Source organism: Syngnathus leptorhynchus, chromosome 10 (genome assembly GCF_054491065.1).
Source record: "Syngnathus leptorhynchus isolate UIUO chromosome 10, UIUO_Slep, whole genome shotgun sequence".
In the NCBI taxonomy this organism is placed as follows: domain Eukaryota; kingdom Metazoa; phylum Chordata; class Actinopteri; order Syngnathiformes; family Syngnathidae; genus Syngnathus; species Syngnathus leptorhynchus.
Genome location: NC_141204.1, coordinates 5,631,055 through 5,649,387, shown reverse-complemented (window position 1 = coordinate 5,649,387; position 18,333 = coordinate 5,631,055). Strand labels below are relative to the sequence as shown.

Sequence of the window (18,333 nt, the reverse complement as noted above, 5' to 3'; positions counted from 1 at the left end):
AAGGCCCACCGGTTGCAGTGATTTTGTGAGGAAGACACAAGGACACCTTGCGTCATGAGCACCAAGAACCGGATTACTTGACCATCACTAATTCATTACACCACTTGAACTCCTGGTGGGATTCATTAGCGACGGTGGGGCGTCTCCAGAAAACCGCAAATCCTCGGCTTCATAATTGCGCAGCAATTTTGTGAGTCATAACTTACACGTACATCCTTAAATACGAAATTATGGATCTAAATCTGGGTTTCATATTAAACGTTATTTAAAATTTTGTAGTCTATTTCTTCCCATTAGGAAGGAGTAATGCATTTATTGGTAGGGTCCTTATTTGTGCCAACACAGTTTTATGACAGTATATTGTATTACCCAATAGAGTGGTCATGGTTATTTAAGTCAACTTGAGAGAGGAAGTCAGCACAGGCCTCTATTAGGAGTCAGATGTGTTTATCTACTCAATTGTGGAAAGAGTACCAGGCATTTAGTCTAACAAAGGCTTTTCTTAGCGGGAAGTTATTGTTCCAGCTGAATTTCATTATGCTATATTTGATCAAATATTGCAGTGTCAAGTTTTGTTTACTCAGTTGCAAAGAGTATCAAGCATAGTAGGACTAAGTAGAAAGGAAGCTTTTAATTAAAGAAACACAAACTCATAACGGTATTGTATAATACCATATTAAACCCAGTGCATGTTACCCAAATAAAGTGGAAGCATTCTATAACCACATTAATATTCTTCCACTTTTGCAAAGATCGTGACAACATCATGACTGTGCACACGTACGCAAATCTGGTCCTGAGGTAGCAGTATTATTCATGGTATTACAAGCAGAGTCGCTGTGCGCCCGAGCAAGACCAAGAGCCTTTTAGACCACAGCGGAATTTAGGTCGCGATACTCTGAACTCGCAATTAGAAGAGGGCCATTACGTAACACAGGTCGGGGTATTTTCCAGACTGCTCATGTGTATGTATGAGGAACTAAGTTTTTTTTTTTTTTGTGAATGTATCTCAGTGATGTGTCCCTGTAAGGTATTTCAGGTCCAATGTCTAAGCAAAAGACACCCACACAAGCAAAGAAACTCTGCTCTAAAATATCAGAGTAGATTTACTGTCACTTTCCATGACAAGGCATAGAAGACTGTGGCCCCGAAGTCAGGGAGCCTCAGAGACCCACTTGCGGTAATAGGAAAACAGAGGCTTTGTGAGAGATAGTCAGTGACAAAGTGGAAGCTTGACAGGTAAAGATTGAGGGCCGACAGTAGAAAGGAGATGCGCTAGGTAAGATGCTCGGGTTGAGGAAACAATTGTCACACTCACCAAGCCAGCTTCTGTTCAGGTAAACAGACACGAAGACGGGAGGGACAGTGAAGAAGTCGACCACAGAGTTGACCTCCAGCCAGAACCACAGTTTGTCGTTGGCTGCTATAAACTGCAGGACAAAAAAAATGGAAGTCGGAAATTCTAAACAGAAACACCTACGTACGTTCACAACAACATGCAGTGGTGACTCCACTCTTGCATCAGCCTACTTGCTGATTCATGCCCCGTGGTTGGGGGCATAAGTAGCTTATGAGTTGATTTAGTCATTTGTTAGGATGTCAGACTCGCCTGAAGACTTTTCTGGCATGACAGCCATGTAAAACAGAGCACATTTGATCTGATATAGTTGTGCATACAAAAACTGAATTTAATATTGCAGTATTAAAAGGGGGCGTGGCTAAGACAGTGTTTTTTTTCTGTAAACTGTCTTTAACGCTGTCTTCATTTTTACGACAAATATTCACGTGCTTCATTCATCATTTTATTCAAATGCATCAATCAGAAGTGTAAAAGTAAAAAGAACATGACATTTTCTTTGACACTGATGTGTTTAAAAAAATAGTGAGACAAGTACTGCTTACCCGCAGACCGAAATAAAGGAGGAAGAAGACATTGAAGGCCATGTCGATCTGTAACGTGAAGTCTTTGTAGAAGTTCTGGCAGGATTCTATAGGGCTGAAAAATAAAAAGAAATAAAGACATTGCTCAGAGAAAACACGTGAAGTGATGATCATGCGGCTGAACGTTTTTTTCATATCCGACAGCGAGAGGATGAGTAATATGGGTGGAATCAATATCACAATATTAAAAACATGATTCAAATTTGTATGTGGTGTTCAGACCACCTTGTAGGGAATTCCAATATGCGTACAAAAAGAAGAGAAATTCAGCCTGTCATCCACTCGTAATATATCTTACACTGAATTTTTGGAAATAACAAATATTCAACACAAGATATTCCCCGATATGACAGATGTTCCACTCGGCAGAATCTTCTGCATCCTCGCCTGTCAAAGAGGTGGCGGCCACTAACCGGATGTATCTTTTCCAACCCTGTCATAATATCCATCATCATGTCTACCCGATGGTGATAAACCATTAGTGAGACGGCACAAAATGCAATCACAGGCAATAACCAAACCCATTCATCACTTGGATGTGTGCCTAGAAAAAAAGAGCCCCCCTCCTCCAGAATATTATGAATATGCATAACTAGATGCGACCTATAGGAATCTATTGATTTTTTTTTTTCACAGAATCGTTTAGCTCACTAGACTGTATTCACAGATCCCAGTGGGAGGAGCTAAGTGAGCTCAAGGGTTGAGTTGACAATAATCTCTGGAAGTGAATGAATGAGGCTTCATTTTTATCATCTATAAAATCGGATGAATGAGTCGGGACGCGCCAAAGAGGATTTATTGCTCTGAGATGATGATGATGATCCAACTTTTAATTCACACTGCCCATCTCAGGCGTATCCTTAGGACTGTTCTGCTCTTTAAGATGACGTAAAAGCCTCGCTCGTGTCCAAAGACATTAGAAGCACTTGCGGCTATTGTTAAAAATAAACGCTTTGATTTGGTTGGAAGGCAATTTCCTCGTGAAGTGCAATCAGATTTCGGATGGAGGTTAATTTGAATCTGTCCCCAGAAAGGAGTTTACGCCAGTGTTCTAATTTTTCAATTAGAGTCATACATCAACCCAACAGATTTCCTCTTCCATCCTATCATAAAAATAGCTTTCTTACAAGACTGAGCATGCACACATACACACAGATGGTGCACAGTGAAGACACCGTTTGGAGTGGTCACCGTAGCGTCTAGCGACCCCCCCTGGGGCTCCGCTCTGGCCTAATTCTGACTAACTGCTCATCTCGAGTCATATGACCCAAAGTGTTCTCGATAACACCGGCGAGTGCACGGCAGCACGCAGCATGGGCTTCGCTGGTTAGTCAGCTTGAGTCTGCATCATCAGGAAATACCATGTCAAAATTTTTGGAATGCTTTGATGAGGTCATTATTAGAAGTCAAATGACGTAAGTGACTTAACTAGACAGAAGAAGAAGAAAAGAGACATAAAAGAAACTGCATGTACTGGTAAACACGTTTCACCCATTTGTATTAATTAGGGTCAAAGGTCAGCTGGAGCCTCACATACAGTCTTATCTATAGCTTGTCAAAGTTTGAAAGCCATCAAAAAAGAGCGTTTGGAGGAGCTTCTAGAATGATTTTCTGACAATTTGATGCTCAATGGTGAAAGCCAATCTTCACCATAATGTTCCACCCACGTGCTATGACAAAACTCTCATCCATCTGTTAAGTATAGCACTGAAGGAAAAAAAAAACACGACAAACATTTTTATAATTTTTTGGGCTCATGACTCAACAAGTAGATTCAAGCCTAGTTGTCATGGTAACAAAAGCCGTACTCTCTTGGCCTAGCAATACAAGTGGTTTAAACTAAAACAAAAATCTATTAAGTGGAAATAAAAGGAGGAGTTTCATGCCTGCAACTACCAAAGTAACACTGCCCCAAATACTAATACGAACTTGGAGTATTGCAAAAAACGCCTCAGAGACAATTCTAGAAAAATGAATAGAGAATCATTGCACCGGATTTCGTCATCTCATCCCGCGTCACTGTTTCCAACGAGAAACCAATGTAAGCAAGAAAAAATCCCAATTGCCGCATTAGGTGTGTGTGTCACTTCACACCAGACAATCTCATGGGATTTCTAGCCACGAGCCGCCAGCGTCCCGCAGAAAATAGACCAAGGCCCAACGCGACTCTTATTACTCCTTTAAGCCCTGGCACAGCCTGAGGTTCAAGTGTGGCGATGGCAAATGGAGAGACATGCTGAAAGAAAAGCAGAAAGATGTGACATAGCGACAGTCAGATATGTGTGTGCGAATGCCAGTGTATCCTCTTAGGCTCGATGGAAATAAATGGGTCCAAATCCCGGGGACTCCAACGCTTCTATAAAAAGCTCTCGTATTCATCCGCTGTTTATATTTATGAATGCCTCCAAAAAAAAGATCTGTTTAAAAAAAAAAAAAACCACGCTGCTCTCATTCTAACCCCTATGGCTGCTGCTTATTTGCAAAGGCGGAGTTGACGTACACACATTTGCATAACGACATACAGAACACAGACTGCCCGAAGGGAAACGCCACGGAGCACATTTGGCTATTTCGGGACTGAAAACGTTTGGTCACATTAACCTCCTCTGACCGAAAACAACACATTGGCACATACGTAAATCCTCATTTGCTCACAAGGGCAAGGCTGATTATGACACTTTTAAAAATAGCTCAAAATACCTTCGGTGAGACAATAGGCCTTTGTTTGCCCTACCGCGACCTTGACAAGCCGCAAGACCAACGGTGAGGGATTTTGACACCTATACCATAATGCATCATCTAGTGAATGTTTTGATTCCACGCCCGCCAGCGCCCACGAAAGCGATTTAGGCCTAATCAGTTAATGTCTACCTCGAAAGAGTCTCTTCTAAGCGACTTAGCGGGGGGGGGGGGGGGGGGGGGGGTATCTGGTTAGCCAGGTTAGTATTTAAATAATTCACTTAGGTCAACATAAATATAGCACCAACAAGGGCGATGGATGAATGCATTGACAACTCAAAGGAGGCTAAAAAAAGAATGTTAAAGACTAGACTTAAGACTAGATTTATTCATAGAAATAAGTTGTAAGGAAAGTCAAATAAAAATAGAAGCATCAATCAATTTTGTAAGATAAAAAGGCAGCGATCATCCTTTTTAAACTGTCCGTTATAGATGATTGTGTACAAAAACGAGAAAAAGGATATTGATATTGACTTCAGGTAATGAAAACGAAAAGCTCAGTGTGTTAGCTTGCGTCCCTTAAGTCAAAATAATTATATATAATATGAATATATTTTCATCTTAACAGAATTATTGGATTTCTTTAGTTTCTTTTTGTTTGTGTATTTTTTTTCCCTCACAATAATAAAAACAGATATCACTGTGACCAGTGTCCCTACTATTTTTTGCAAGGACAGAGAAATAATAACAATAGGAATAGTTTAACAATATTGCATATATTATTACTGCATACATTAATTTTATTTTTAAAAAATCCATCCTCCCGTTGTCTGAAAAATACATTAAAAACAGCAGAGTCTGTTTTAAAGAGTACCTCATGCTGCATTCACCCTTTGTACTAAAAATAGCTCATAGCATTGTGGGATACCGGGCCTCCTCCACATCACCATGGTGACTTTGATTCCCCCCCCCCAAAAAAAATAAATAAAATTAAAACTGTTCGGGCCACTGAGCATGCGATTGCTGACTGAGTCGACTAATTAGCAACACAGACATTCCTATCATTGGATTTTTAATTAGCGTTTTCATGCAGCCCATTTGCATTTAGCAGATAGTGGAAAACACAAATCTCATTAGAAAACCAGTTTGGGGGAACCATGTTGTGCTAGCACCGGGGTGCATAATCTTACACACAGCAATCCTTAATGAATCTTTAAATTTGCTTCATGAACCAGCTCTTGCATTTTTTGACTTGTCTAGATGGCACTTAATATTGGGTGAAAGTTCACTGACTTGCCATTTCTTAAACCCTGTAGAGTTACAAATTACAATTGGTTCATGAAGCAAATTTGAAGGTTCATTTTATGATCAAGGTTTTCATGAATTGAAATGTGGGGAATGGTGTCAGCTACTAACAGAGTCCTCTAATTATTACACGGTCTTCTCTGGTCCAAATGGCAGCTCTGGTATTCAATCCTGACCTCACAGCCGTCAACACAAAGGAAGTCTGCCACAAGGTCTGCCTCACCTCAGCCAAATTTCTCAGTTTACTCCATTAATTAATCATTTGAAGTCGCTTCTGTTTCAGTGTTACAGGTGCGGCTTTATGTGGCCTCGGACAGCGTCTCAGTCTGTTTTTGTTCAGACAAGATAGTGGAAAACACAAATCTCATTAGAAAACCAGTTTGGGGGAACCATGTTGTGCTAGCACCGGGGTGCATAATCTTACACACAGCAATCCTTAATGAATCTTTAAATTTGCTTCATGAACCAGCTCTTGCATTTTTTGACTTGTCTAGATGGCACTTAATATTGGGTGAAAGTTCACTGACTTGCCATTTCTTAAACCCTGTAGAGTTACAAATTACAATTGGTTCATGAAGCAAATTTGAAGGTTCATTTTATGATCAAGGTTTTCATGAATTGAAATGTGGGGAATGGTGTCAGCTACTAACAGAGTCCTCTAATTATTACACGGTCTTCTCTGGTCCAAATGGCAGCTCTGGTATTCAATCCTGACCTCACAGCCGTCAACACAAAGGAAGTCTGCCACAAGGTCTGCCTCACCTCAGCCAAATTTCTCAGTTTACTCCATTAATTAATCATTTGAAGTCGCTTCTGTTTCAGTGTTACAGGTGCGGCTTTATGTGGCCTCGGACAGCGTCTCAGTCTGTTTTTGTTCCATCAGATTAACAAGAGCGAAGAGTGGAATACAGAAATGGAGCGGGGACATCCCTTTAAGAGCAGCCAGCGGTGACTTTGCCCTACATTTTTTTGATGAGTGCACCCAAGAGGAAAATGAAGGCAGAGGGATGAACCAAGATGTCCAAGTTGTTGGTTGTGTTGGAGGACAAACTATATACTGCTGCTGACAATGCCATCATATAGCATAAGTGTGTGGGGGGCAGGGGGGAGAGCAGAGAAAGGCTGAATTCAAACATGCCATGGGCACAGATTGGAGGTAAACAAGCTCTCTGCAACAACAAACAGATGGGCCCTCATTCTCTGAGCTTACTGAGGCTTCATTCATAAACAGGCCTCTCAACAACAGCATGTCTGCTAAGTTAATGACTACTATGAGAGCTCATTTGTGACAACAAACAATTAAGCCTTTTAATACAAAGTCCATACCGGCTTTGTAATCTATTTACGGTTTGAACTATTATTATAGACACCAATGAATATTTCAGTGGGGATGTGATCTTGTTTTTTTTTTTTCTGTACTCGCTGCAGGTCTCTGTTCCTGTCCCCTGCGACTATCCAGGCTTTACTCTCTAAAAAAAAAAAAAAAAAAAAAAAAAAAAAAAAAAAAAAAAAACCTCTCCAAACAAATCCATTACAATTTTATGTATTCAAATCCTGCATAAATGTTTTTTTTTACCACAGTGCCATCTGCTGGATCTTATCGGGCGCTGCCCTACTTTTAGTTAATCAAAAAGTATTGCTCTGTGTCCTATGGCCTGTTTGCCACATAAAACCGTGTTGACTTTATATGAGGGCCATGATTACTGTTAAGGAAGAGAAAGGCGAGGAGCCCCGCGGTGACTGTAACACACGGCGGTCAATATTTCGAAGCGTAATTGCAATCATTAAAAAGTGTGAGGTACAAGTCTGCACTCATTGATTTTTTCCTTCTACTCTTGTTCATTTGCAACAAAGGAAAATGAGGTGGTTTATTTTTAGACGGTGTATGGGAGTGAGTTAATTGAATTATGCCTGCGGAGTAATGCTACCGCTGCCGCTTCGTCTTCTTCACACTTGTACGCACATGAAACGCCTCACACCAGGTAATAATAAGTCAATAAGTGGATCCTCGCGGATCACAGCGAGAACACACTAAAAGCTCAAAAATGAATGAAATGCTCCAGGATTAGTGTGACAGCTCGTGTGTAGGTGACAAGTCTGAGTGATAATGGAGAGCCATTTGCGCCTTCCTTGAGTGATGCATTTTGGATTAGTTTGATGTCGGCAGTGTGGGCCGCCTTCGGCCAGCTGATACAAATCGAATAGAACAGAATACAGCAAGTCCTTATCGAGAGACTCTTGAGTTCCAGTCAAAAATGTAGCGTAGAAAATTACACAAGCTCCGCCGTGTTTCCGATATAAAACACCCTCAGAGTTTGTGGAACCTGCTCTGGTTTGATAAGAAGTCCCCCAGTGTGGAAGCCTGAGTTAATCACAATGCCAAGCATAGAAGGGAAGGGGAAGGGGGATTGGAGGCAATATGGACTGCTGCATTGACGGATTAGGCAATGCTTCTGATGTCGGGAAGCAAGACATGCACTGTCCAATGAACGTACAACCGCCAGCCACAATATTATATCTGTCATCCAAGTGAAAGATGTTTCAAATATCTTGGTTGGCTTGTTTAGTGGACCGCAACAAAAAATTTTATGTCATCGTGTCAGACAAGCACGTCCAGCATTCCAACACACGCAAAAAAAAATTGTGTACGATTTTCAGTTTTGCATTTTCAAGTGGTGGGTGTGGCTCAGGCAGTAGAGTGGGTCATTTAGTAACCAGGGGGTTGCTGGTTCAATCCCAGCTCTGTCACAGTCACATATTGTTGTGTCCTTGAGCAAGATACTTCACACAGCTTGCCTCCAGGTTGCCATTGTAAATGAGAAAATGTTCTCAATTGGCTTACCTGGAAAAACATTGAATTTAAAAAAAAAAAAAAAGTTGTACCATCAACCAAAAAAATTTGAACCTCAAAGGAATTCAAATCTTTTATTTTTTTGGGGGAAAGAACTACTTTTGGGAGTGGATAATGCTGCAGTGGTTGTCGGAGTGCTGCCAGGCCCGCAATGTGACGCTGGGTGACTGCCAACCAGGGAGATGCACAAACTGGCAACACACACCCTTCTCACTTATTCATACACACACAACTAAACACACTCAGAGTATCTCCCTGTCTCTGTTGCCATGGAAACTGACATGCCTTCCATTGACAAGATCCGGCACGTGTGCGTGCACGTGTATCTCCATGTAAATACGAGCATTTGCATTTGAGAGACTCGACACATGATTCATCGGCCGTACGAACAGCAATGTCAACACACGTCATGTTTATTTTACTTAGCATGGAATATCATTCTAAATATCTCCAAGGAAATTTGAGATACTTACTCTGAGGAGTCTATAAAGTATATTCCAAGGGCCCCGATGCTGAGTGCAAATACTAACACCACCTGAGGAGACAGAAGAAAAGAGCAAATGATTTATATGCGGTGCTGGTAGAAAGTTATATTCAGATCCTGTTGACGCCACACCACATTAAACATCGTCTTGTCATGTTGGCCTTGCACACTGCTAAATGTCTTAACAAAGTCATCTCTAAATATTGAATGCTGGCTTTCATGCAGTATGTCGGATGCCACCGGGGTCCTGCCAGGCCAGTCACACACATAAAACATGTCACACTATCCATCAGGAGTGCGAAGAGGAAGTGCTTTGAAATGATATCAAGTGTTCAAGTATAACTATTATTGCACTGATGGATTAAATGTGATATTACAGATATCAATAATGGTAAAAGTGAGGCCTTGAGAAACCAAATTAGTACTCCCATCATCGCCACAATGTCGTCTTGCCGACAGCTGGTCGTGATGCACAATAGTCTCCTTTTCAGCCCATTCAACAATAGCGGCACACTGTGCCACCAAACTGTGCCATTTATTATTGATGACGGAGCTTGATTACTTTCATGCAATGGACCTTTAGATTGATCTGACGCATTGTGCTGGAGGTATTAAGCACTTGGCTTGCATTTTTAATGGATTTAAATCGCTTGAATGCAGCACGATGGGCCATGCAGTGTTGCATGGGGGCAGAATGACCCTGTCAAGTAACACATCGTTGATTTTGCACACACAAGGAAGATGGGAAGCTCAAGATGAAAAAAATGAGAAAAAGGTGATTAGGAAGCTAGTGGGTGGCAAGAAATGCTGTTGTGTCATCCGTGTAAAAAGCAAATGTCAAATCCATCTGTCACAGCTCCGCTAATAATGAGCTAAACAATAAATAAATAACCACATGAACAACTATTGCACTAATGAAAATGTTATTAAAAAAACAGGAAATTACAGAAATAAAAAAAAATACATGCACAGTATGCTGTATAGGAAAAACTGTGAAACTGAAAAGAAAAAAAATAATTCAATACAAATTAGGGATGTGTGAGGACCAATACCAAGTATTGGTATGGGGCCAATTTCAAGGTATCGGTACACACTGACACCTATCGACTTCCTTGTTTTGGCTTTTATGTCTGACGTTGTAAAATAGTTTAACCATCCAGGGATGTAATGTTTCTCCTTCACTCTCTTTCATTTGAGCCCCATCCTCTTGCATGCTACACTTACTGCTGCGCCCTTGAATTTAGGCCACCGTGTGAGTATAAAGGTCACGTTGGTTTGAGGAAGAGAGCGACCCGAGAAGAAGGAACAATCGGCGCTCGCCATTGCGGCCGCTTGCTAAAAAGACAGCGAGGAGCGGAGGAGATAAAACGCGTCATCATCTTAAAGTGACCTAGTTATTCAGCTGTGAACAGCCCACCTCACCATCCCCCATCTCTACATCGCACATTCACTATGTTGTGCAAGCACCGCTGCAAAAGGGGAAACCTAAAAAGGCAGAGGGGGCATCCCCCTTACAGATTAAAAGAAAAACAAAAAAAATACGAGCTAAATCTGTCAGATGTTTCCCGAGGTGCCATTTGGCAAATGTTAATGTTGAAAGCCTAAACCTAGCTTTAAACCCTACTTTGAAACCCTAACTCTCTTCGCACCCTAGACTATTGGATTTCACCCGCCCCGTAGGTAGTGGGCGTGATCCATAGGTTTGCTCCGCCAACTTGGGGGCGGGGCCACCTTATGTATTTACACATAAATACTTGTCTTTGTTTGCGTATGCGTACAAAGCAAGGTTCCAATTCTAAAAGCACAGTTAGGAATATGCTCAAATCTGGAATCGAACCAGATGCTTACTGAGCAAGAGCCCACGTCACTAACCAGTCGACTATTTGTACATGGCAGCACTCAGCTGTCTATACTCCTATGTACTAGTGATGTGCATTCACTCAAGATTTGTTCAAAAGAATTGTTTACCGAATCGTTCGCTACACTTTCTTATTTATTTATTCATTTATTTATCTTTACCTCGTGTAGTGTAGCTAGTGAAGTTTAAATGAAGTGTACCTAAACTCAAGCCACTTCATTAGGAAAAAAGCTTAAGTGAAAGTGTACTTAATCACAGGCCACTTCATTAGGGAAAAATCATGGTCAAAGCTTAAATGAAAGTGAAAAGTGCCACACCCGCCCTCACCCCCACTTTCTGATTGGCTGTTTGATCTGTGACATCATTCAGACACTCTATTAGGTACCCTGCCATTTTCAAGTGTACTAATCACAGGCTACTTCATTAAGGAAAAATCATGGTCAAAGCTTAAGACAAAGGAGTTGATAAAAGCACACACATAGAAGTTTAATGAATGAAAAGAGTGGAGGTTTTTGAAAACATTTTGTCGGTAGGTGGTTAGGGGTTAAATTTTGGATTAGGGTTTCAAAGTAGGGTTGGGGTTTAGGGTTAAGGTTTAGGGTCAAGGTTTAGGGTCAGGGTTTAGGGTTAGAGTTGGGTTTAGGGTTTAGGTTTCAAAGTGGGGTAGGTGAAGGGTTGGGGTTAGTGTTGGGGTTAGGGTTTTAAAGTAGGGTAGGTGAAGGGTTAGGGTTAACCCCTAACCGCCACTAGACGATTGGATTTAACCGCACACCCTAGGTAGTGGCCGTTATCCATTGGTTTGCTCCGCCAAGTTGGGTGGGGGGGGTACCTTATGTATTTACACATAATTAAATGTGCATTTGTTTGCATATGCAAAGCGAGGTTCCAATTATAAAAGCACACTTAAATACATGCACAGACCTGGGCTCGAACCAGGTTCTTAATAAGCAAGAGCCTGCATCACTAACCAGTCGGCTATTTTGACCTAGTGCAGTATTAGGCTGTCTGCACTCTTATGTACTAGTGATGTGCATTTCAGTAATCACATGGTTAAAGCTTAAATGAAAGTGAAAAGTGCCACACCCGCCCTCACCCCCACTTTCTGATTGGCTGTTTGATCTGTGACGTCATTTGGACACTCCATTAGATACACCGCCATTTTCAGGTGTACCTTATCACAGGACACTATATAAGGGAAAAATCATGGTCAAAGCTTAAATGAAAGTGAAAGGTGCCACATCCGCCCTCACGCCCACTTTCTGATTGGTTGTTTGATCTGTGAAGTCATTCATACACTATTAGGTACACCGCCATTTTCAGGTTCGTTCGCAAAGATTCATGAGTGAGTGACAGACAGCCTTGCTGCTATGCCAGGCAGTTCACCCATTAACTCGTTTGCGAACTGGAGTCAGGATTCGTTCCCTCACTGATCCGTTCTCGCGATGAACTGGAAATGCAAATCACTCACTCACTGACTCGTTCACTCACAGATCTGTTCAGTTGGTGAACGGGAAATGCAATTCACGACTCGTTCGTGAACAGGTAGTTACGTCATTTTCTTCTTTGTTTAGTTTTACGACAAGGTGGCACCAGCTTCAATGCGCATTAATTACTGGTTGAAGTCATATGAACTGAAAAAAGAACAAATCACTTTAGGAAGTGATTCGTTCACTTGTTCACTGAAAAATATCGTTCTTTTGAACGAATCGTTCACAGCACTGGGGTGGGGGGGGGGGGGTGACGTCATTGCCTCCCCAGTCATGAACCCCACCGCACGTCGCTGATCAGCACACACACCTTGACTTGGAATAGCAGGAGGCCGCACACACAAACAAACACACACATACACACACACAAAGCTGCACCAATGACCTGACAACGTTGTTGGGAAGAGCACACTTTGTATTCCGCTCACAGCCGGGCATAACTCAGACCTTCAGCTGGCGATTCTTGCAATGCAACCGGTGAAGCACAATACCAATTGATAGCAGTGTCGTTGTTGGCTTTAACAAATAATTCCCATTTTGTCTATCTTTGGAAAGTGTACATAACTCCCTTTGGAATCAAACACTTTTGATTTTGTGTGTCTCTGAATACAAAAGCTTCGCTTAATTTTGTAATTCTCCTGCAAGACAAACATTTTAATGAGCCATAACTGTCAAGCAAAGTGGGAGCAATTATAATGTAACAGTCACCACAACTAACTAATGAGAGGAGCAAACAACAAAGTGTGGTAAACAATGACAAGACTGCAAGTGTTTTAGTCTCACAGGGTTGGGGACCCAAATGTAGGATGATAGGGAAGCATGGCAGAAGTGCTTGTCAAAAGTTAAAAAAAAAAAAAAGGCACTGTGGAACCATGATCATAAAAAAATTTAAAAAAATAAATATATATATATATATATATATATATATATATATATATATATATATATATATATATATATATATATATATATATATATATATATATATATATATATATATATATATATATATATATATATATATATATATATATATATATATACAAGCAAATACATACAAGAAGATAGGTACCATAAAGTATAAATCTTTCTACTGTACCCTTACCTTACATGCACAACCGTAAAATAAATCACATAAATCTATCACTCATGTTACATTTGAGACATCAAACATAACATTACGATCCAAGCCCAACAGCAATGCCATCACATAAAGCGACCATTATAGTCGGACCCCTGCAATTTGCTTCCTTTAACCTCCAGTGGCCTCGATGAGACAGACGCCAAGTTATTGTTGTACCTCGGCAACAGTCGTCGTGATTGATGGGCGGGGTGGCGCAGCGGCCCGGTGAAGAGGGAAGCCACTCAGGTTTGACAAGATGACAGCTTCTAAAATGAGCATCTGTCAGACAAAGATGGGCGGAGGGCTTGAGAGGAGTGTAGAGGCAGCAGACAGGCAGGACAAGCTCTCCTCTAAAACTTAGAGGCATCATTTATTCATATTGAAGCTGGCTGAACTGTGAGACTGCAAGATTGACATTCATTTACTAGACAAAACATTGTCTCTAAAAATGATGTAATCCCTGAGAAAAATCCTCAGTTACCAATGGAATGATTTTGCATCACTCACTCAAAATGTTTTTGCTGTACTTGACCTGTCCCTGCATAGCTGTGGTGTTCTGCCCCAGGGACAAGATCCAGATCTTGTGTCAGAAACTTTGTCACGGCTCCAGGCTTGAAATTCACCTTCGGCATTGGGATGACTCGGCACAGGAAGGTTCGTGTGTTTGGAGATGCTAGAATGTCCACATGGCACATTTTGTGTGAAATGATCCGATTATCGCTATGAGCAGGGAAGAGCTGGACAACCAATGAGCAACTGACATTCATTCATAGCATCTTTTTTCTTCCTATTGTGAGTCTTATAAATATTTTAAGAAAAAAGAAATAGAATTCTGGATGAACTTTGGGTCAGAATTCTAAGATTGGAAAAAGCAGTGTTAGACACTTAAAGAAAAGGTCGACCGCGTAACCATTTGAACATTTCCCTTTTCCCAGGCATCAATTGCATGGTCATGACCTTGAAAGTTATTCAAAGACGCCAAAATGACAAAAAAGAATTGAAGCGAGGCCACGAGAGGCGAGAGGAGATAAAAAGTCAGCGATGACGGCAGGAGATGAAGGGATGAGGGAATATTGCTGAGACGCCCCCAGTGGGATGTGACGAGCATAGAGAGGTAGCAGAAAATGGCTCGTGGCAGCGACAGAATGAGAGCAGCTGAAGAGAAAGATGGGTGGAGAATATCAGAAAATGTCCTCTAAGGCACAGCCAGATCTTAAATGCCACAGCGTGTGAACACACGCACACTTTCTTTGCGTGTTTATTTCATGTCTACGCCTTCACCCATGCATTAGCTTCTACCTTGTGTGAGCGTTGTGTCGGTGGGACGGAAAGGGAGGAGGACCCCTACCGCGATTATACCAGCGCCCAGAAGATGAGAGGATGCATGTGACCAGCCGGCAAAGAGCTGGCTGCTGCCTAGACATGAAGCTGATATGATGCCATTATGTAGATGCACTCTGGCTGCGGGCTTCTATTATTTCCAGTCAAAGTGTTCAGCCGTGACAGCCGTGACAGCTCAGTAAGATAGCCATGTATTCAAAGACTTAACGCCGGGCATATTTCAAGGCCGTTCAAGGGAAAGATCCAATCAACAATGCAGGAGTGGAGCAACAGGCGCAGCGACATTTCTTAAAACTGAACTGCTTTTGGAAATGATTTTACTTTGGACATTGTTAAGAAGTTGGCTTAAACTTTAAATAATTTTTTAGGGCGATGTAAAGTCAATTTATTGTATAAAGACCAAATATACAATTATATTCATTATATTTTCTATATGCGATCAGGGTTTTATGCCGCTCATTCCGATACCGATTGTGATAGCGGTCACATGGATTGGCTGCTCATGTTTCAATTTTCAAGTTCCTCATAATCAACCATCATTTTAATAATAAATTAATCAGTCAATTAATGAATTATTATTTGATTAATTATCCATCCATCCATCCATTTTCTGAACCGCTTAGTCCCCACGGGGGTCGCGGGCGTGCTGGACCCTATCCCAGCCATCATCGGGCAGTAGGCAGGGGACACCCTGAACTGGTTGCCAACCAATCGCAGGGCACACTTTGTTTTTTCATTGTATTATTTTTTAAGATAATTCATTTTGAAAAATATTTTAAATACTAGAAACTAGGGAACTTTTAAAATCAAGTAATTAGTAAAATAAATGTGTGTATCACATTTTAAATCAGACGATTTTGTTGCCCAAAAAGTTTGTTTTTTTTTCAAATATAAACAGGAAGAGAACAAACCTTGATGTTGGCGAATATATGCAAAATTTATCATTCTACGAATAATTGCCCCTTGAAATATTTTAATCGCCGACATACCATTCTTGAATCCATTCAATAATTCATTGTTGGAATAAAACTGCAGCAAGCTTGGCATTTACACAAAAAAGCACCGCCTCTCATCCCATTAGCAGTCGACTCGCGCTAGGAAACGTAAAGCGGGAGGAAGTTTGGTGTGATTGTTTGGTGCTTTTTCCTCTCCATCTGTTCGCTTGCTCATAATGCATTCAGGTCAGTCTGCAGTTGTCTGAGTGACATTCCTGCCCCACTCTCCTATTATGTCGCTTTAATCATGCCATAAATCACGCTGCCATACTTAATGATGTCAAATTTTTATCACAGCCTTGCCATTTATATTACAATGCAATTACCTCGGCCGATGCATATTGCAAAATCCGCCGGAGCATCTAAAAGTGCAGCCACATTGGATTAGAAGCATCATTTCTTTCTTTGAGCATTCCACACAACCTTCCCTATCTCCGCCCTCCGCCAAGGGAGGCTACGTTTCATCTCAGAGGAGAAGCGGCGGTGACACTATCTTTATCTAATTAAATTGAGGTTTTGTTTAATTTCCTGAAGGTTAATGAGAAGTTTATCATCCGCGTCAAGGCCCACTTTTACTCGGTACCGTCATGTAGCGCTTCCCGATAAGCGCTGCTTCCCCTAGCAGGAAGGTTAAACCTGAGACTAGAATCTGCAAAGGCGGCAAGGTGATTAGTATTCTACGCTTGTTGAGCTGGTATGCGTACATCTTCACATCAGATCAAACCTTATCCATGGCTGTCAAGCCAACTCGGCGGGTGGACACCGGCGACCTGATGCCAATGACCTCGGGTCATCTTTCATACCACTGACAAGAGGCACCATAATTCTTATTGCGATCACCGATCTCCTTTGTAAAATATTAAAAACAAGGCTGATAAATTTCCCTGCAACTAATCAGGCCCTCCATATGCTCTCACAGGCTTAAGATATGAACAGAAGGTTAATTTGAGAACTGTCTTCTCTGCCCGTTGGGGTAGGTACTGTATTATTAATTGAGCTTTAGTTTTATTAAATCTGTGGATAATTAATAGTTTCACCGGCGGAGCTAATTCTGACGTAAATTCTATTTTCAACCCGATTTCTGTCTTCAAAGAGGACCAATCATCAGAGGAGGTGAAGACCTATCACAGGCAAAAGTCTGACCTCTATTAAGAAGACATTGAGCCTAGCTTCACTTTGGTGTCCATTAGCTCCACCTCTCACCTTTACCTTGGCGCTGGTGTGATTGATTGTTGGCCAGCGGTGATCACCGCTCGATACCCAACACGATCGTGGTTGGAAAGTTCAATCGGTCTTGCTGTCTGCGAGGCAATTAGATCCCGAGACGATTTGATGGGTTTCGCGTCAAGTCGGCGTGACATCAATCAATATTAATCGATATAAAGTTATAATATATGCTATACTTACAGTGCGAACTAATAATATTTAAAAAAAAAAAGTTCGGCTTTACACGAATATTAAGTTCAACAACTTGCAGTAATCCATCTCCAAGGGATTGTTCTTTTCTATGCTACCATTCTATGCTTATCATTCAACCTTGACACTAATTTTAGCCATATAAGCTTACACCAATCCGTCTTGAGTGACAGTAGCATAAAAAAAAAGGAGTCAGTCACGTCTGTACCACAGGTCGGTGCCTACACACTCAGTCAGGATGCCTCCGCAGAGCTCTTAACGCAGCGGTGGTGATGAATATGAGACCGTAAACAAAGCCCGGCATGTGCAATATCGTAGCAACGTGATGGAGCAGCAGGAATGTTACAGAGGAAAATCAATTTCGTGGCTTTATGATCACAATATGACCCTTGTGAACATGTTCTTTTGTAGGTGGTGACGCATTTGGCACAAAGAACATTCTTTGGGTACATACCTGAAGCATTGCTCAAAAACATAGTTTGAATTTGCTGATAACATTAATAAGCCAAGCATGATGTGGATGTTTTTTGTGTGATTGTCCCGCTCATGGAAACCTCACTTCAATTAGTCTGTTTTCATCATCCACTTGAACTGAAAAGGTGCCGCCCTCAAAAATACTTTTTCCCACGAGGGGAAAAAAATACATAAATACATAATAACTATAATTACCTCAGCTCATTAATGCTATCATTCACACATGGACATTGTTCGATTATATTTTGTATTGTTTTTTATTTTGTTTTTTTTTGCCTGATGCAGCTACAGACTCGCTGGGGGCAAAAAGCATGTGAATTAATTATGTAATGTTGCCACTGGAAGGAATCATTTAATACAATGTGGTAGCCACGTGGTT

At 41.2% G+C, this 18,333-nt stretch overlaps 2 protein-coding genes across 2 annotated transcripts in view; one reads left to right on the top strand and one right to left on the bottom strand.

Moving 5' to 3' along the window:
- The window catches only part of LOC147050099 (calcium-activated potassium channel subunit alpha-1a), a 105,338-nt gene that overhangs the window by 50,735 nt on the left and 36,270 nt on the right, over positions 1–18,333 (bottom strand). The window contains exons 3-5 of the mRNA XM_085922108.1: positions 9,250–9,311; positions 1,903–1,996; positions 1,319–1,430 (exon numbers count right to left, since the gene is read on the bottom strand). Of these exons, the coding sequence (XP_085778234.1) occupies positions 1,319–1,430; positions 1,903–1,996; positions 9,250–9,311 (268 nt within the window). The remainder of the gene's footprint in view (positions 1–1,318; positions 1,431–1,902; positions 1,997–9,249; positions 9,312–18,333) is intronic.
- lrmda (leucine rich melanocyte differentiation associated) overlaps positions 1–18,333 on the top strand; it is a 266,124-nt gene that overhangs the window by 226,585 nt on the left and 21,206 nt on the right. The gene's annotated exons all lie outside the window — the stretch shown is intronic.